A 19,513-nucleotide genomic window follows, 5' to 3' on the forward strand; every position below is an offset into this window, starting at 1 on the left:
GCTGAGAGCTAAGCCTTTTCAGGTTGAATTGGATGAATGACAAGACACTTAAACCCCTAAAAATATTTTGCAGTATATTTCAGTTCTTATTTTCCACTCATAAAACAGCAGTAAGTTTACTGTGGTGGCTTTGTTGATGCTAAAAAAAGCCCCAAAGAAAATAAAAGAAAAATGGGCCAGAATTTCAAAGGTTCTTCTGGGAGCTAGATGCCCAAGTTTCATTAAAATTTAATGTGATTTATATGCTTGAAGTTTTTAGGTTTCTTTAAAATCCCAGCCAGATCTGAACTTAAAAGTTTCAGAATTATTACAAGAGTAAAGTATAATGCTTGATTCACTTAAAAGGCCAGCAACCTGACAATTTCCCATAACAGAAGTTGCTTGACCAGACACAAGCAGCAGTAAAATTTAATAATCAAAGCTATCTGTATAATGACAGAAAGGATAAAGTTTAAAATTTCCTTTCTTCCTTTTACAGATAATCAAATAAGACTAAAAATGGTTCTATTTTAAACACTAATGGGCTGTGGGTCAAGACATAACCCACCAGCATACTGATACATTCTAATGCAGATTACAAAGCAAAGAATGGTAGTCATTTTTTTCCTATCCTTCACTTTTTTTATTAGTTTACTGAAAAATAACTGTTATGGAGAAGAAATGACTGAAGGCTGTCTATTCATACACATTATTTGTTAGACAAATCATATATATGTCAGGCGAGGGTTGGATCAGATGACTTCCAGTTGTTCTGTGATTCTAAGCCATTGGTGAAATGCTTCAAGGAGAAGGGATACAAGCTGGGATAACTATTCTGTGGGGGAAATAGCAGCAGGGGAAAGGAGAGTGCATGAAATTAACTGAACTGTAAAGAAATTCTTTTAAAATGAAGATCTGGATTAATAGTTTTTACATCTGCATTTATATAAGATCAACATTACTAGAAATAACATCTTACGAAATTTTTGTTTCAAGATTACCTTTTGCATATACATGTGTGGAATAGAGATGCCAACAGATGCAAGCAATAGATCTTACCACCTACAGTGGTATTCAGAGATATTAAACTCACATTAAAGATGTAGTGGCTAATTGAAGGCTGTTACTCAAAACCAGCAATAAGTGTAAAACCCTAGTTTTACAGTACAGATAGCACAAGAAAGAAATGAGAAGGTTTTTTTAGAAAAGAACTGGTATTCTTTCACTCATACAGCATATGTTAAATATTAGATCTTAAAAACAGTTCATATATAGGATCTCTTTAAAAGCAATTATATCTTATGCTTATCTTATTTACCTAGAAGTCCAATGGTATAAGTAAAAAGACAAATATTGCATTGTAAGGAATAGTACTTGAATGTACAACATCTACAGATGCAGGAATAATGTTTTCTTCTTAAAAAAAACCCAAACCAAACCAAAACAAACACCACACCCCAATAAAACAGGAATTACACTACCTATAATCACAAGACCTCATGAAAAAGATGTAATAAATGTTCCATTTCATCTTTTTGTAAAGTTCAGTAAAAAACAGCTTCTATTTTAAAGTTATTCTTCACCACTTTTTTTCTTAGTACACCCCTTTAATAAAGGAAGTAACTGTAATAGAATGGCATCTTAGGGATCAATTGTTTTGAAAGGAATTCCAAACTGAGTATGTACTATAAGGGAAAAACAACTTACAGTATGGATTTTTTTTTTTTTTTTTTTTTTGGTAATACATGAACTTTCATACCTTCACAGCATTAAAAGTAGAAAAAATCAGAAGACACAATAATATATGTTAATATCCCTTTAAATATTATTTTTCTTATAAACTAATTAAAGGAATCTCCATGTTCTAAATTCAGGTGTCTACATCATCTGTGTAATAGATGGCAACACCTCTACTGTCATCAGCTGGAGATGTGAGCTTTAGAGCGAGCAGAATTCAGCTCAGCTGTCTAACTGCCTGTTACCCAGCATCCCCCTACACATTACAGGTTATCAGAATGCACAACCGGCAGATACAACACAGGATTTACAGGGGATTTGCACAGCTTGGTGAAGCAGCAGCTGAGGCCACATCAGATGTCCTACAACATCTTAAATGAGATGGGGCACTTCTATGAAGCACATTAATTAATCACAGTGAGAACTAGAGTGCAATTCTGTTCATCCAAAAGCAGATGTCTGTAACTGGTCAAGTTAATAGCCATCTAAAAAGCAGATGTCTCTATAGATACTTAGATGAGAGATATTTTAATTTGCTAGCCCCCAAGCTAGATGCAGTTTCATATAAATAAAGCTTCTTGAATAGATGTAAGGACAGAAATCTAGAAATAATTACAATGCAGAATATGTTAGCATGCTTTTTCCTAACAGATGGTTCAACTGATGTCATGGTAAAACTTTTGATTATAGAGCTTACTGTACTATAATCTGAATCAATACAACTAGTGACTTGTGGTTCAGTAAAGAATTTACCACATAAAGATCACAAATGAATGATATCAACTCAAAGTCTGACCCATATTAATCTGAAGTTTCTTGAGAAATTGAAAAAATAGGATAACTATAACCAAGCTTTTTTTTTTTTCCCCACAATGCCATTTTAACATGTCTGCTGCAATTAGTTTGTATTTTTCACTCCCTGAAGCTTAACAATTCTTCTAAATGAACAGAAAATCAGGAAATAGGTCACATAATTTCATCTACACACCCTACACTGCATTAAACGGAAAAGATCCATAATGTTAAATTTTGACCAAACTTTTTTATTTATGTTTATGTAGTCTCTTTTTATTCTACAAAATTGATCAAACTAGAAGACAGAGAAGTTGCAGAAAAGAAAACAGAACAGAAATAATTAAAATTCCTCATACTTAAGAACTTACTTACTATTGACATCAATGTTAGAACATAGTGCTGTAAATTCTGTCCATGGTAACGAACCATTTTGGTGTCAGCTGTGACCATCACTTCTACGTATCTTGGGTAAGAAAGAAAACGTTTTTTCCTGGAATGTGGATTGCCACCATCCTCTGTAGAGAGGTTATTTAAAGCATAGTCTAAACTGAGAGACTTCTGTAAAACACTGCTCTCTTCATTTAAACTGCTGAAGGTTGGATGTAAAAAAGTGCTCTTCTTCAACTCTTTCTCTGTAAAGTAGAAAAAACTATTTACTGTTTAATGCTAAATAGTTTACTATTTAGCTAAATTTACTGAGTTGCTAAATAGTAAAAAGGCAAAAGGCTGCCCAAAATAGAAATACTTACATTTATTTTCCCAAGTGAAACTGTGAAGGAATTTTTTAAAACCCAAACAAACAAACAAACAAACAAACAAACAAAAAACCCCCAAAACCCCCACAGAAGACTGTAATAGAAACATCAAATTAAACATCTTGTATATTTTTATGTCATTCTATCATAAATGGATTATATGTTACAAATTAGTTAGGAGACAGCAATATTACGCAGTTCCTAGAATGCAGTATAATCCAAACAGGAAGGCTGGAAGGAGATAAGCACTAGAGCTTAATCTTTACAACAAAGGACACAAGTTATTTAAACAAAACTCATTTTTACTCTCAAACTTTTGGCGCCAGCAGAAGAAATAAAAACAAACTAGGTCTGGCTCCTGAAATCAAGTCCCTGCTGACTTTCAAATTTACATAACATTACATTTAAATAAATATAAATAAATAATAAATAAATAAATATGGAATTTAACTTCATAAGCAAGCACATATCAAAAATCTGAAGTGACCTCTTTGAACAGTTTTGTAAGTATTAATTATGTAGAATCAGGCTCTAAAGGAAATATACAATCTACTCAGATATCTCCAATCCAAATTCTGTAATACTTCCAGTTACACTGGATAGTCCAGTGGTTTCTGATGCCTGATACAGAAAAACCAGCTCCTTTAGCAGAATCATCTTAGCTCACATAAAAAGTACTCAAGAGAGTATTAGCATATCTGAACTCTCACTACCCTCTAGAATTTAAGCAGCTAACTGGACACTCCAGCTCCTTTAGAAGAAACTTCCACTGTATTTCTGGAAACTAGATGTCCCTCTTAAAGAGTAGCAGCCAAAGGAGATGTCTCCTAGTCATTTTATTCTAATGACTTAGTGACTACAGCACTGACCCAAGAATTCTAAGATAACACTTCTGTCACCCTCAGCTTGAGAGGATTTAAATTTATACATCCATTATTCAAGGGAAGAGTCCTCACTTTAAGCTACTTTTGAGAGATCCATAGTCTGTCTTGCTTAAACATAATATGGCCAGAAATAAAGCAGTAGAGACAACAGCAAGCACTTCACTGAGTAATTGTTTAAAAATCAATCACAAAATAAAGCTATAGTAATTGTCAAACCATTAGCACTAACAATAGCAAGCAAGGACCGGCTCTGAAAAGGAACTAGTCCAAGAGTATCCACATATACTCTGTGTGTTCAGACTAAGTTGGATGCACTGAAGATGATTGGCTGAAGCAATTTCATACACACAATCTTTACTGGGACACAGCAGGTATCTGAGATTCCAGAGTACAGGCAAAATGGGAAATAACACATACTTAAAGGGAGAGTTTAAAGATTATCTAAATTTATGGACCAAACAAATCAAGAACAAATCAAATTAATTTTGTTTACAAACACCAGAAATCAACAAATGAATAAGCAATAGCTATTGGATTTATCCAAAACATATTCTGGCAAACTCTGATGAGCTTCCACGCATTAAGGAAACAGAATTTATGGGCTGAGGAAATAAAATAAGTATCTTATCCTAACCTGAGTAAAGCATATATCCAGGTTACTAAAATGTTTTAATTGGCAAATTAGTTTTAGAAGAAAACAGAATGAAGTGGAGAAAAGATTTGGTGCACAATTTTAGAACCATCATGGCCCAATTTCAAACTAAAAACATGTATTGAATGCTATGCTCCTCCATATCCTCTGTCAAGGTTCCCTTACTAGAGAAAGAGAAACTCTTATGGTTCCAAGTAGTGATGCAAGTTGTTCCTGTGTGAAGAAAGGATATGAATATGAATGGATATGAATAACCAAGCAAGACTAACATTAAAGGAGACACATCTCTTCTTTAGAAGAACTGAAACTTAAAAGCTTTTCTTCACAAACATTTCTGCAACCTCACTCCCCTTGAAATGATAGTAAGCCCTAGCTCACAATCTTATGGAATTGTAATTGTTCCAAAAAAAGAAAATTGAGAAAATTACTATGTTCTTAATGCTTGAAGCTTTTTGTCACATTAACTTGTTTAGATTAAAGGAAAAAAAAGACACAAAACAAACTGAAATACCTCTAATTTGGTTCAGCACATACTACTTATAATTTTTTAAAAAGCCATAGGAATAAGAACATTTGCTTTGCTTGACATAATGGTTATTTTCTGGCCTTAGTATCTATGGAAAAGCAGAATTCTCAAAATAATGTTTTCAAGTATAAAATACATTATAAGAATTTTCCAAAATTAATAACACTAGTCACCCAAGCTTTTTTTTTTTTTTTTTCTTAATTTTATATTTTTAACCATCAACATAGATATTCCTTAAGAAGAGTTCCAGTGAAAGTTCCCTGTTCAGCCCAGGAACTGATCAGGGAGCTGGTCTTCCCTGCTGGTTCAGCACATAGGGATGGCCTTCCCCTACACCTGTAAAATTTCTTTCTTAAATTATGTCCAGCCTTCCGGGGTCCCTTTGTTATTAAGGACTGTTTCCCAAGGGACACTCTGAACCAGTGCCCTGAACAGGCCAAAGTCCACCCTCTGAAGTCCAAGGCAGAGGTTCTGTTGACACCCTTCCTTAAACCTTAAATCAAAATATTATAAATATGTAGCGTGAATAAATTACTAAAATACTCATAAGGACAAACATTTACAATAATGGGTAACATTAGATTATAATAAATTAATGGGTAATATTAGATACTTCTATTATTAAGGAAGTCAGATGTCATGTATTATCTGCTAGACTTGCAGTAAGTTCATCATCTTTTGTGAATGTAAGCAACAACTTCTGTGGATCTACAGGAGTGTTTACACAAGGGATGATGTAGGTGTAAAAGCAAACCCACACCAAAATTCTTGCTATATCATGGATTTTTTTATATGCACATTTTGACCTACTTTTGAATTTGCCACGGTGACAAACAAAAGGAACACCTGACAAGCCTAGGTGAAAGAAATGTGTAGGTACTAATGGCACACTGTGGAGAAAAAATATTTATTAAATAAATTCTTGCGCTTTTTTCCCCTTTAGAACATCTGACATTTGAAAAAGGCACAATGAAATTTAAAGGATGACTATACCTGAAACTTCACAAGGTTTATGGGATTTCTGATACTCTTTTTTAAGTTCATCATGCCTGTATATAAGATGTGGCTTGTTATGTTCATCTTCATGTTCACCTCCATCAGCTTTCATCAGAGGTTCTAAGATGTATTCACCATCATGTGCCTTGAAGGTGCCCATCTGAAAGTAAGAGAAGTAACTGAATTATTTTCCACTGAAAATATTGATATAAAAATAATCCTCATTGAAATAAAAAGCTATTTATGACAATATTTTGAAGTTAATGATCATACATATACACCCACATGCGACAGGGGAAACTCCAGTGAAAGCTGGAAGGTAAGGCAATAGAAGTTTGCTTTCAGGGACTTGTTGCACCAGAATAACTCAGATTACCTTGCATATTAACAATGTATTTATTAAAGGTAATTACTATAAGAGTTATGAAACAAAGAAGATCACAAAAATAAAGAGAAACTAAGTATAACCAAGCAGGACCAGTTGGGAACTATGCAAAGGAGAGCAGAAGCCATCAAAAACTTCAGAATTTGACTGCTGTCCAAATTCTGGACTGATTTGTTGCCTTCTGTCTTTAACATAATTTATGTCATATTCTTCTTCTAAAATTGCATTTTCGCCATAGATTAGAAACAGTGTTAACATGGTATTATTTTTGAAGGTTTTTGACTGGAGCACCAGAAATTCAAAGTTGACATCATCAAAGTGTTTTCCTCCTTGAGTCCCCCAACACACCCCCTGTCCCCGGCCACCACAGACACACATGAATAACTATGTTGTGGGAACCACAGTAACTTGATTACTAACAAAAGCACTGGCACATACACAAAGAACAAAAATTAAGCTCCTTTCCCCCAGCACCCTGCCCCATAATCCTTTCAATTATGAAATCCTAAAGCAGACTCTCTTCTTTCTCACTGCACTTCCAACTGAACTCGTAATTTCCTATGGCTTAAGTACTCCACCTCAGAAGACTATGAGGAGGAAAAAACATGCAAGAATTTCATCAAATTATTTTCAGACTTTTTAGCAATGTCCTCGTTTCAGCCAAATTAAACACATCAAGTGAGTAGATACACTGCATCCCGATAAATGTTTTGCCAGTAAGGCATAAGATTGACCAATAAGACAATAGCAACAAACTATATAATATGGTTTAAGAGAAGCAAATGTTCATGTCAACCTTGAAACTCAAGGTTATAAAGAGAATGGCAGAGCAGGATAAATGAGAACAGAAGCAAGAAGAAGGATTTTTCAAACAACCTACTAAGTCTTAAAAACTGCTGCAAACGACTTCAGTGTCCAGGGTTTTGTGCTGGAATTAATATTCCCTTGAATGTGGGATCCTTCTAAGCAGCTATCAGTTGTCAATCTGTAACAGTCTGTTAGTCTGACACATGTCTGAAGCCCATCTGCAATCTTTCCTGACACATAATATTATTAGAGCTATTGTCAACATCTTGTGGATGAATCCTCTGCACCAATTTTTTCACAGAGTGAAAAATGACACAGCTAAATAGCATTTTCATTTCAAGACTGTTCAAACCTAACTCACAGAAACACTTTCCCCCTCAGTTTCATTTAAATTTTTTGCAAGTAGACTTCATGCTGGATCCTTTATACATTCAGTTTAGCCTTCTCACATCCAGTGTTTCCAGGGCATGTAATTTGTAGAGGACAGCAGATTGAGCATACCAAGAACAGCCTGGAAAGGGCTTCAGGAAAACAGACATGCCACAGCTTGTCAGTTAGTCTTAAGGTACAACCTTTCGGGTAAATGACAGGGACAGACAAGAGGCTGTCACTCAGAGACATCAACTGAAAGCATCTATTCTTCTTGATAAGATTCATGTTTTATTACATATATTAATAAAGTCCCAGTTAACAAAACATAGTAAATCTGGCCCCATACTATTTGTCAACACTAACATGCTAATTAATTATTTTCTCCTGATATACCAAAACCCCATATTTCCACAAAATACAGATTTGAAGTATGTTCTTCTAGATTTAAGCAAGAACTTTATTGTTCCTTCTTTATTTCCCACACTCATTTTACTTCCCTCCTATTCTTTCAAGCAGGTGGAGCAGATAATCTGGGTTTGTTTCTTCAAGGGCTTTTCCAAAAAAACAGACTTTCAGATTTTACAAAGGAATGGTTCCAGTTACAACACACGTAAGATTATAAGAACAATACCCCAGAGTTAATAAGGAAAGAGTTTGTACCACATTCTAAACTAAACTTACCAGAATATCAGACTTCCACAGGAAAATATTAACTGCAAGAACAAGGCTATGTTCTTTTTCTATGGTTTCATTCTTAAAATAAAAAAGACAAAACCAAACCCAAAAAAGTAAAAACTCCCAAACACTAAGACATATGTTTTTGACTGAGCCTCCTCAGGTAAAAACTTCACAACAGGCCACAAATTCACAGGCCAAAAAGTTAAGACAGACAGTTGGATGGGCAGATTATTATGATTCATGGTCTCAGAATTTTTCTTAGGGTTTTTTTACATCAAAAGATTAACACAAGATGGTACAATTTTGTCCTTAAGACTGGAGAGTACACCTTTACATGGAACAACCATTTTAGAAAAACAGAATCAAGCTGTCAAGCTTCCTTTTGCTCACTCTTGGGCCCACTGATTCTCACACAGTATCCCAGGATCAATGACCTGTTTAGATATGGAAGAAACAGCTGAGGACAAATCTATAGTGAAAAAAACCTTTCCTTCTTTCTTCATTGAATTCTCTCCTCTTCAACAATGTATGGGTAAAGAAGTAATTACTACTCCTGAGTAGTTATGAAGGACTCTTACCAGTAGTCTACGATAAATTTTTACACATTTGTTGTTGTGTATTATTTGGGTTTATATTGTATTTCATTTTTATAGTGGGTTTTGTAATGGTTTCTTCTGCGCCCTCCTGCTCCCTGGAAAATGTATCATCCCGAGGTTTGTCCCTGCTCCTTCTCCCCGTCCATTCTCCCACACTGGAATGTAACTCAACTCTGTTCCACTCCCACCTTGTCCCTGATTGGGTAGTGGCTTGTCCTTGCATCTAGCCCCTTCCCCTGGATAAAAACAAACACCTCATGGATTGCTCTCTTGGCTCAGGGACAGGGACTGGGCTCCTGACCCAGGCAGGGGCAGGGCCACAGGAGAAAGACAGAATAAAGCCCTGATTTCCCCCTGGATCAAGTGCAGACCTTTCCTTTGCCATCGATGGGGACTTGCTCTCTCTAAAGGAAAAGGCTCACAGCCGCTCTGGGGTTTTTGGGGCCCTGGGAAAAAATTCTTCCAACTGTGGTTTGTCTCTCAAGCTAGCCAAGGCAAAAATGGAGCCGGGGCTTGGAGAGAGATACCACATACATCTGTTTCAACTGAAAAGAACTCACAGTGTTGTATGTGAGAATGAGCAAAATTTAAGAGATGCAAACAGTGCTTTATCTTAAGAAAGGCATTTGATATTTGTCATTCAAAGCCAAAGGAGATATTGAACCTGTAGTGACACATTCCAATCCTTTAAATCCACTGTGAAAACACATGGTTAGCTCCTCATTTTCCTAACACGTGCATCTACAGAAATTCAAACACTGTGTTTACAGCACTCCAGTCAGGAATGTGATACTTCACATGGTGACAGATTCTGCTGATACGAATGGAGCTTTGCTGCATCTTGGACACTAGGAAAAGAGCTGTGAGATCCAAATGAAGAATACTTTTGGTAAAATGAAATAGAGTCACTTAGATGTACAGAGGCAGGTTGCTAAAACAGGAGCCCAAGCATTTGCAGGAAATTAAATCAGAAATTAACTGGATTTATTTATCATCTACAGATGCCTCTCAAATCATCTAACAAGAAATCTGCCTGAAACATTCTATTTCTGTTCTTCAGATAAAGAGATAAAAGCACATTTAAAAGATCTCTTCAGTAGAAGTAGAGCACAAAATTGAAAACAGTCTCTTGCACATCATAAATAAGTGGTCCAAAGAGGGAGTGCTACCCAGAGCTATGCATATGCATAGATTTGAGAAAATTTATGAGAAAGCCCACATGAGAATGATAATTTATTTTTTTGGATTTAAAATATTATGGATGATCTCAATCAAGGTTCAGGAGATCAACACAGCTACTCACTATATGGTATGACTTAGTGGTTTAAAGTGACTTAAAACTGTATAGTCTTAACGAATATTAACTCTACTGCAAGAGTTACAGATGTAAATATTGCAAAATTGTGGTTAAAGAATGTATCATCCCCATATACAAATTACATCTTTGTCTATAAAATTCACAGAACAGATGGAAAACATAAGGGATATATAGTAGATTTCAGAAATGAGGAATTAATATGTCCAACAGCACAATTGGAACCGTTTCATAAAAACTAAAAGAAAACTGAAGTTCTGGAAAACTTGGCTCTAAACTGGCAGACTCCCTCCCAGGTAAGCTCCACCCCTGTGCTCAAGTACTTCTCATGCCTTTGAAGTATGACTTCTTAACTCACTTAAAAACCTGCAAGAGCACTTTAACAGACAAAGTAAATTTAAATCCCTTCCTTCTATATTATTCTCTTCCCCCCTACTATCCCTCTTTTTTTGTTTATCCAAATCTCTTGAATCATGAAAGAATCCCTCCCCCTTTTTCTTCCTGCTTCACTGTTAAATATTTTATGATTAAAGACTTAAGAAGCATTGCCTAATTAAAGAAAAAAGTACTTGAGTGATCATAGTACACTGCCAACATCTGGAAAAAGTATTTCTACTAGAAGATAATTCATCTAGAAACACAATAAGAGATAGCAATTCAAGCTAATGTATTAAGATCAGATCTAATATAAGAGAAATAAGAAAATAGTAATAAATTCAATATGTTTTTAGAAGTGATTGAAAGCAACATTACTTTTGAAGTTCTTTGAGAAAAAAATGCTAAAATATAACTATATCTTACAAATTCTGTGGTGTTAAGATTGCATGAGCTGACCATAATCACACCATTAAAACTATTGATGGGGCATTCACCTATGGCTGGAAGTGTTGTGGTCTGCAAAGACACCGAAGCATTGGTTAGATAAAATTTCTTAATTCCAGATTGAAATTTAAGTCCCATGTAAATTCTCAGAGATTTTACCTATTTTTATGTTTAGACCACACCTTACCAATAACCATATGATACCATAGCACTGGATCCAGTGTCCTCACTGCCAAGCTACTTTCACTGAGGAACAAGGAACATATGGGGGAAAGATTATTCCTGTAGGAAGTACAGGCACTAGGTACCCTGAGGATTCCTTTGGGAAGTTTTCTAGGCAAGAAAATCTGGCTGAAGACTGGCAAAAATTGTATTCCAGGATTTTCTAAATAAAATTTGTAGCAAAACCAGAGGGACTAAATAGCAGACAATTTGAGGGAATGTTTTTTTAAAAAAAAAAATATCAAAACCACCTGTAAAGAGGAGAAGTTCATGGAAATTAACAAGATTCATTGAAGTGGAAGAGAGAGGGGTCATTTGTTTATTTTTACCTATATATACAATTCACAGTAAACAAGCTAGACAAATCAACTAAAAATATGCATAACAATTTCTTTTAAATAGATATATATACATGGAGATTCCATTACAGAAAAGCACTTATATTGCAATAACTGTTGAAATTAGCAAAACAAAATGTATACACACATGAAGGTATTTTCTTATTTGTTTGGGAGTTACTTTGGGAGGAGCAGGTTGTTGGCTTTTATTTTTGAGTTTTAGAGGATTTGGTTTTAATACCTAAACAATTCTGACAGAACACAGACCTAGAGGATCCAACTTTGTCTTGGAGAAAACTACATCGTATAATCTTGCCTGTCTCAGAAAACGTCAAGCAAATTTATATTTACAGTTTATCTCTGTTTAAAGAGAACTTCCTAGTTTTGATGTTTTTAAGTAAATGCAGAAGAACATTTTTCTCTCACTGGAAGATGAATAGCTCCATACAGTCCTTTCGACCTCATAAGTACCACCACAGGCAGTTATCACTCAAGAGCACACAAGCTGTGGTTAGATTTTCACCTTAGTCAGCCACACTGTAAGCTACCTTGAGTACTTCTGTCAATATGTGCATTCCCAGAAGGTATTAACTGTTCCCAGTGTCTGGCTTTGCTACCTTAATCTTGCCATTTTCTGCATGAGGATATGTCTGAAACAGAAAGAGAACTGAGACTATTGCAGATACACTATCTCATATGGAAATCCTATCTATTCCCCAAGAGTACAAAGTTTCCTGAAATCCATGACAGCTAACTGCTGACTGCCACCTGGGACTGGAAGCATTAAGTTCAGGCAAAAAAAGAAAACCCACACACACAACCCTCCCCCCCACTCCCCCTCCAAACACAGATATTTGCACACCAGTAATTTAGCTTGAGTGACAGCAAAGGGCCATATGTTGTGTACTCCGCCCTTCCCTGACACAGAAACTTCTGCGTACTTCCTCAAAGTTTTATGAACGTGTGTGTGTGTGAGTGTGTATACACAGATAAAAGTAAATCGAAGTTCCTTTGGCTACACAGAGCAAATTCACCTGTGTCACACAGATCCAAACAATAAAAGCAGCAGCTGAAAACAAGCTGCAGCCATCAAAATATTTATTTGGCAAACATATGGGCAAAGAATGTGCCCAAGTAGCCATCAAGGAAAGGCCAGTAGACACAGGACGTGGGCAGAAGGCAGGCCACCAGTGACTGAGCACCCTTGACATAAAACATCACATAGGCACATCCAGTGGGTTGAAAGGACAGTTCCTGAAGAATAGAACAGGTAGACACATATTCAGGTCGTACTGCTTTTGCTAAAACATCTTCTGTGACAGACCTTCAGTGGCACAATGCACAACTCCATGTATCTTCTCAGTTTACAACTGCAATTACCACCTGTATTTGCTGATCTGTGCTGGCCCATGTGTGAAGGGTGCAGATGCTATAGCATCTGTGGAAATATTTCCAGGGAAAGTTGAGATGCAAAGAGCCTGAGGAAAACATACTGGAGAAGTTTCAGCATTTTTAACACAGCTGTAGGGGGGACTTAAATTGTCCTACTATTTTGTAACAAGCCAAAAAGAAAGAACATTTTATCTTAAACTTGCAAAGTAAAACCTTTTCCTTAATACTATTTTGTGCTGATCAGAGACAGAGCAAATGCTCAAGGTTATAATGAAAGCACTGAAACCCTTCTGTTTTGCAGATCCAGAGCCAAAGACTCAGCTTATATACATGTACGACACAAGAAACCAGAAGTAAGTGGAAGTCTTCACATCACCCAGCCAGCAGCCGAAAGACTTCGCTTCCTCAAGCAAGAATCAATTGCCTTGAGCTGAAAATTTAATAGGATTGTTTTCCTAGCTTATGAAGGAATTGGTACATTAAGATAAAAAACCTGAAATCCAGTATGTGCCTCATGGATGCTCCTAGCATTATAAATGTAACCCAAATGCTGAAACTATCCTGCCTTCCAGATTAGAAAGTAACTTTTCTGAAGTGACAGTTTAGAAATTAAAGCATTAAATTACATCAGGGTAAGCATACTTTTCGGTTACAAGTGTTAAAGTTTCTTTGAAGAAAAAACAATGTTGTTTCACTCATTGTGATTGTTAGTACTAAGGAGCACAAAACCAAGGAGCAAATATCTGGAGTTTGTTACCTGCACTAGATCTCCACTAGAAACTAGACACTTAGACACTTACTATGCTAGCAGTAGCTTCTAGCAAGTTTTTGCGCTTTGGATTGTTGGGGTTTTTTAACCAAACAATTAAAAAACACAGTTTTTTAAGACAAATTCCAGGACTGCTTACTTTTCCTTAAAAGGAGCCACTTTACCCATTCATAGCAGCCGATAGAGCTGTTTTCAAAACCTCTCAGAAAGGTGATTCGCTGACCCGTACTAATAAAAAATAAACACAACCTCCTGTACTGAGGATTGCGAAGATCCACACTTAGGTTCATACTCCTGCCATTCTTCAGACAAAAGTGTCTGATGTGGAGTAAGGGAGCATTACCAAAAGGCTTCCTTGAGCTGCTGAAGAAGAAGCTTGTCACACTCCAAAGCTACATTAGAACAAAGTGGTATTGCCTCTCTGGACTGCAGGAAGCTGACAGCTGGCAAATCCATGCAAGAAGAGATTCATGCATACTTTTCTAGTCCTAACTTCTACCAGTCAGTGAGCATGTGAAATTGCTCTACACACAAGAGACCAGACACCCAAAGGAATGTATTTTTTTCCCTTCTTCCTTACCTTTTCCACTCTCACTGTAGTCACATAAAACATCTTTGGCATTTAAGCATTCTTCTAGCTCACAAAAACTGATTTTAATTATCCTCAGCATCAGCCAACACCCTCCTAACCCCTGAGAAAAAATACCAGGTTTCTCAAAAGACTAAACAAACTGTTTCTATATCATTTATAAGACACTTCATTCAGTGGCATTAGCTTGTATTTGTCATTAAACTCATAAGTCACATGTTCTCAAAAGTCAAATGATTTTTAATGATCTGGGGGTTTACCTCTTTGATTTTGCTGTCTGCATAACATTTGAAAGGTCTCTTTAGTCTACATGCATCCAGGGACACCCTCAGCAGATGGATCCTATTCCCTAGGTTTATTATACCCATTCCCTAGGAAGTTATAACTGACTAATGCAGTAAAAGTAAAAAAGATGGAACTTAAGAAAATAAAGTGAAATAAAGCACGAAATTTCAAAAATTCCTCTAAAGATGCAAGAAATATGCCTGTATGTGATCAGATGTTCAGTTAGGCACCCAGGCCATCATTCCAAATGACCTTCTGCCTTTGATGGATCCCAAAGTTTCCCTAATTATACACTCCCTCCTTGCAATTACTACAGACTCCCTGCTGACCTCCTAACCTCCCTGTGCCATTTGCACCCCTGAACCCAGGGCATGCTCTGAAATGTAACACAACAAAACTGCATACAGGGTGTCAGGAGCCATTAAGCAATGCTGCATGGCTAGTCTGGGTTGTAGGTGCTCTTAGCACATGAAGGAAAAGGCTTAACGGAGCCTGAAATGGCAAAGCAGAGTGGAGGGGGACAACACACTCAACCTGAGAATGCAAAAAAAGAAAAGGAATTTGAGGAGGGATGAAGCTGTGAATTAATGCAGTCAGACCTTGTGGATAGAAGCCTACAGGATGAAGTGAACACAAGTACATGGTTTCACTTCACGTGACTCAGGCACATATCCAGACCAATTTTTAAAATTCCATTGTTACACTTTCTGTACCTTTAAAACTAAGTACAAGTCTTTTTTTTTTTTTTTTTTTTCCCCTAGCTTTTACAGCATTGGTCAAATATAAGCAATTTGCTTATATATGCAAAGCTGGAAGACAAAATTATACCTATTAGTTCAAAGCAGTATTTTAACTTCCATACACTAAGCTCAAGTTCAGCGATCCTACAAAGAGAAACAATTTCACTCAAAATGAATATAATGCAAGGCTACTGAGTCATTACCCTGGTTTCTAACTCTCTTGTTCCCAATAAATAGTATCTTACCTCAGCAGCAGTCAGACTTTAAATGTTTGGATGCACTAATGAAGCATGGCACTGTCCATTAAAAGAGCAATACTGACTAATGTATTTTTGCAGGTACATTTGTTGAATGCACAAACTCATGAAATTTTAAAAACTTTGAGGGTAAAAACATCTTTTTACTTATTTTTTATGGTAGTCCAATCTAGGAATAGGGAATGCATTAAGATCAAGAGGACTGTTGTTCCCTCTTGTCACAACCATTCTTCTCTAAACTCCAAAAAAGTTTTCTCCTTTGGCAGTCACACAAGGCAGAAAACATTTGCTTTGAATCCATGAGGATGAGGAAGAACATTAGCTTGAAGGTTCTAAATCAGACTGGAGGACACTCTGTGCAGTTACAGGCAACCAGCTGGCTATGACCACCACACAATCCCTCCCTGGAAAATTATAGGCATATCCCACAGAAGTGCAACAGCATCCATGGAGGCTCTGCTTCCTCATCTGAAAACCTCCACCACCAAGGGGAAAGCAGACACAACACTGGCTATGCTACATACCTTCCAAGGCTTTTTCTGCCCAGACAGAAAGTGAAATGAAAGGTGAGAGAAAGTTCTGAGAGCAGCGAGACAGAAAGGTCTTTGCTGGTGGCTCACGCTGAGCACTCTGTGAACCAGGCAATGACTGAGGACATGAGCTGGAAGCTGCAGTGAAAAGTTCACAAGGCTCATCTAGAAGAGGCAAAGGTCTAATTTAAAGGCACTCAGGGATTTCTGACCATACATGATGATACTGTAAAGTATCAGTAAGGAGGAGGGGGGAGAGAAATAAGAAGTGAGACATTCAGCTTTTTGGAGGCAAGAAGGTGGTCTTGTGATGAAGAATTTGAGAACTGATAAATAAGGTAGTTAAGACAACTTTTAACAGCAGTAAGTACATGTTTTGCAGAAGTTATTTTCAATGTACATGGTCCCTTCAAGTATTGCAAAGCAACAGTTTACAGGAATAGAATTCAAACAGGCAGCAAAGGTTATGAAAGTAGAAATTCTCAGAACTTCTCATATATATTCTGTATAAAGTATGCCACTATTCTCAATGACATGGCATTTCAGCCTCTATTAAAACATGGAAGAAATAAACCTAAGCCAATGATATTTGTGATACCTCATCTTTCCCTCTCTTAGTAAACATATTAAGTTATTTGGTATCGTTTTGAATTGGGTTTTGGATAATGTAGTCAAGAACCAATGACAGTTGTTTGTAAAGTAAGTTATATTGACAAAACTTAGGATGAATACAGAATTACTGTTTCCAAATGCTTGCTTCTCCACTGATTTTCAAGGGCTATCCAAAGTCCACACACCTCAACCCAGAGACAAGATGGTATATATCCAAATATCCAAGAAGAACAAGAAGGAGGTGCGTCTCTCAAATAGCAGTTATTTCTGGTTCTCTCTTCTATCTTGTGTAAGACCTTCTTTTAATACACGTTAAACAGTCCTTAAGACATCCAACCAATTGCATTCTGTTTTGTGTAGGCTACTAGAAAAAGCCTAGTATATGAAGTTGGATTTTCTTGAGGTCCCAAAAATAAGAGCCTTGGCACCTTTAGTTTCCTGAGTGACTGCAAAAAAAATGGAACAACCCCAACTTAAATTTGCCATAATATTTACAATGCTGTATTTCTACAGTGTGCATGTCACACAACTTGTCCTTGGCATTTCAATAGGCAGCGATGTGGTAAAGCACAAGGTACCAGTCTTCACATCTCTAGGCACAAAACTATAAAATTTAGCAACACAATACAACTGCTTTCAAAGACAGTTGCGTGATACTATTTCTCCTTATCACTTTGGAAGACATAATCAATGCTATAAAGGGATAAGTACAGAATGTATATCATTGCAGTTTTGATTTGTCTACTCAATTCAATTCTTAAGTATTTCACAGACACATTTCCACTGAAGTTAGGAAATTTCCTCTTCCCTTCTAGCAGAAATTTGTTTAGAGAGCACTGCTGCACACTTTTTAGGTTATAACATACCTTGACAGTATTGTTGACAGCTGAGGAAGAAATTGATCAACACCAGCTCTTCTCTCACCATCTCAACTACCATTACTCTCACTCACAACCACAATATCTGTTAAGCTACAAACACGTAACTGATGCCAACTTACAGCATCATTTTATCACGTCAATAGCTTACTGTGTTTCTAAGGCAGGCTTTTTCCTCCGTTATAATGCTCTTGGTGTCAGGAGTTACATCAACCAACTATATTACTGGCCAGCAGCAGATCCTTTGAAAGCGGCATTTGTATACCCCACCAGAGAAGTATCATCATGACTGCACACTGCTGATGCCAAGACATTTCATGACCAGCTACTTGGAATGATGCCCAAGAATTTCCAGCTTAGCTCCCCAGCAAAGGCATCCCACTACATTTCTTTCAGGGAGGAGAATATGAATGGGGACAGGAAGCAGTGACCAACATGCTTACCAAACCACCACAGATGCTGAAGACAGCCATGTGCGTCTCCTGGGCATTGACATGCCCGCGATAGAAACAGTGGCGCAAGTCAGGGGACAACTGCTTCTGCGGGGCCCCGACGTGCACCACCGTGTACTGAGCAGCTACGAAGCCTGCATCGGCGCTCAGGTTGAGCTGGAAGACCTGCCCGTATGCTCTGAGCCGGTAATGTGTTCGGAAAGCAGCGGGCTCCAGCGGCGCCTCCAAGCTCCTTTTCCTCCTTCTGAAGTGATGCGTGTGCGGGAAAACCTCTCCAAACTCATTCACTCGGACAGGTGTGATGATTTCGTAAGAGGAGAGCTGCTTCACCAAGGTCTCTGCAACAGAAGGCAGGAGGCTGAGCCTGACACAGCAGCAGCAACCCCTGGCCGGCACCCGCACGGCTCCCGGCACGGCACTCGTGGCGCCAGCCCGGGCTGCGCTGACAGCCGGGGGGCGGGGGGCCACCGCCAGCACTCCCGGAGAGACCCCGCGGCGGCGGCCGCCCCAGGGAGCGAGCGCTCCCTCCTCCCGTCCGCCGGGGAGCGGCGGCCGCCCCGGAGGGCACGGCGCCCGCCGCAGGGCCAGGACCCCGGGGCCGCTCGCCGCCTTTGTTGCCGTTCGCTTACCTTGTCCGGGGTGGAAGCGGACTCCCCACGACGCGGTGACGAGCAGGGAGAGGGGGCACAGCAGACCCGCCAGCCGCCTCGCCCCCCGCATGGCTCGCTCCGCGGCGGCCGTGCCCGCGGCGCCCCCGGGCCGCCTCCGCCTCAGCGCCCGCCGGCCGCCCGGGCCGGCCCCGCGCCGCGCCGCCCCTCCATGCGCCCCTCCTCGCCTCCCGCCGCCTCCGCGGCCCCGCACGCGCCCGCGGGAAGCCGCTCCGCGCCCGCGCCCCCGCTCCTCCCGCCCCTCGCCTCCGCTCCTCCGGCTCGCTCTCTGCCGCCGGGGTGGGCGAGGGCGGCCCTTCCCTTCCCTTCCCTTCCCGTCCCTGCCTCCGCCTCCCGTGCCGCTGCCCCCGCGGCCGGCGGGGCGGCGCGGAGCGGAGATGCCCGCTGCCCTCGGGCGGGGCCGTCCCCGCGCCTCACGGCGCCCCCGGGGCGCGGGCCGCCCGGAGGCGGAGGGCGGCCCCGCTCCGCGGCGGGGTCAGGGG

General features: G+C 38.9%; 1 protein-coding gene across 1 annotated transcript in view; it reads right to left on the minus strand.

Moving 5' to 3' along the window:
- ADAMTS20 (ADAM metallopeptidase with thrombospondin type 1 motif 20) overlaps nucleotides 1–19,105 on the minus strand; it is an 88,209-nt gene extending 69,104 nt beyond the window's left edge. Inside the window, exons 1-4 of the mRNA XM_040063046.1 lie at nucleotides 18,993–19,105; nucleotides 18,355–18,701; nucleotides 6,322–6,484; nucleotides 2,884–3,143 (exon numbers count right to left, since the gene is read on the minus strand). Of these exons, the coding sequence (XP_039918980.1) occupies nucleotides 2,884–3,143; nucleotides 6,322–6,484; nucleotides 18,355–18,701; nucleotides 18,993–19,083 (861 nt within the window). The 5' untranslated portion in view covers nucleotides 19,084–19,105. The remainder of the gene's footprint in view (nucleotides 1–2,883; nucleotides 3,144–6,321; nucleotides 6,485–18,354; nucleotides 18,702–18,992) is intronic.
- Between the last annotated feature and the right edge of the window lie 408 nt (nucleotides 19,106–19,513).

Source organism: Hirundo rustica, chromosome 4 (genome assembly GCF_015227805.2).
Source record: "Hirundo rustica isolate bHirRus1 chromosome 4, bHirRus1.pri.v3, whole genome shotgun sequence".
NCBI lineage: Eukaryota > Metazoa > Chordata > Aves > Passeriformes > Hirundinidae > Hirundo > Hirundo rustica.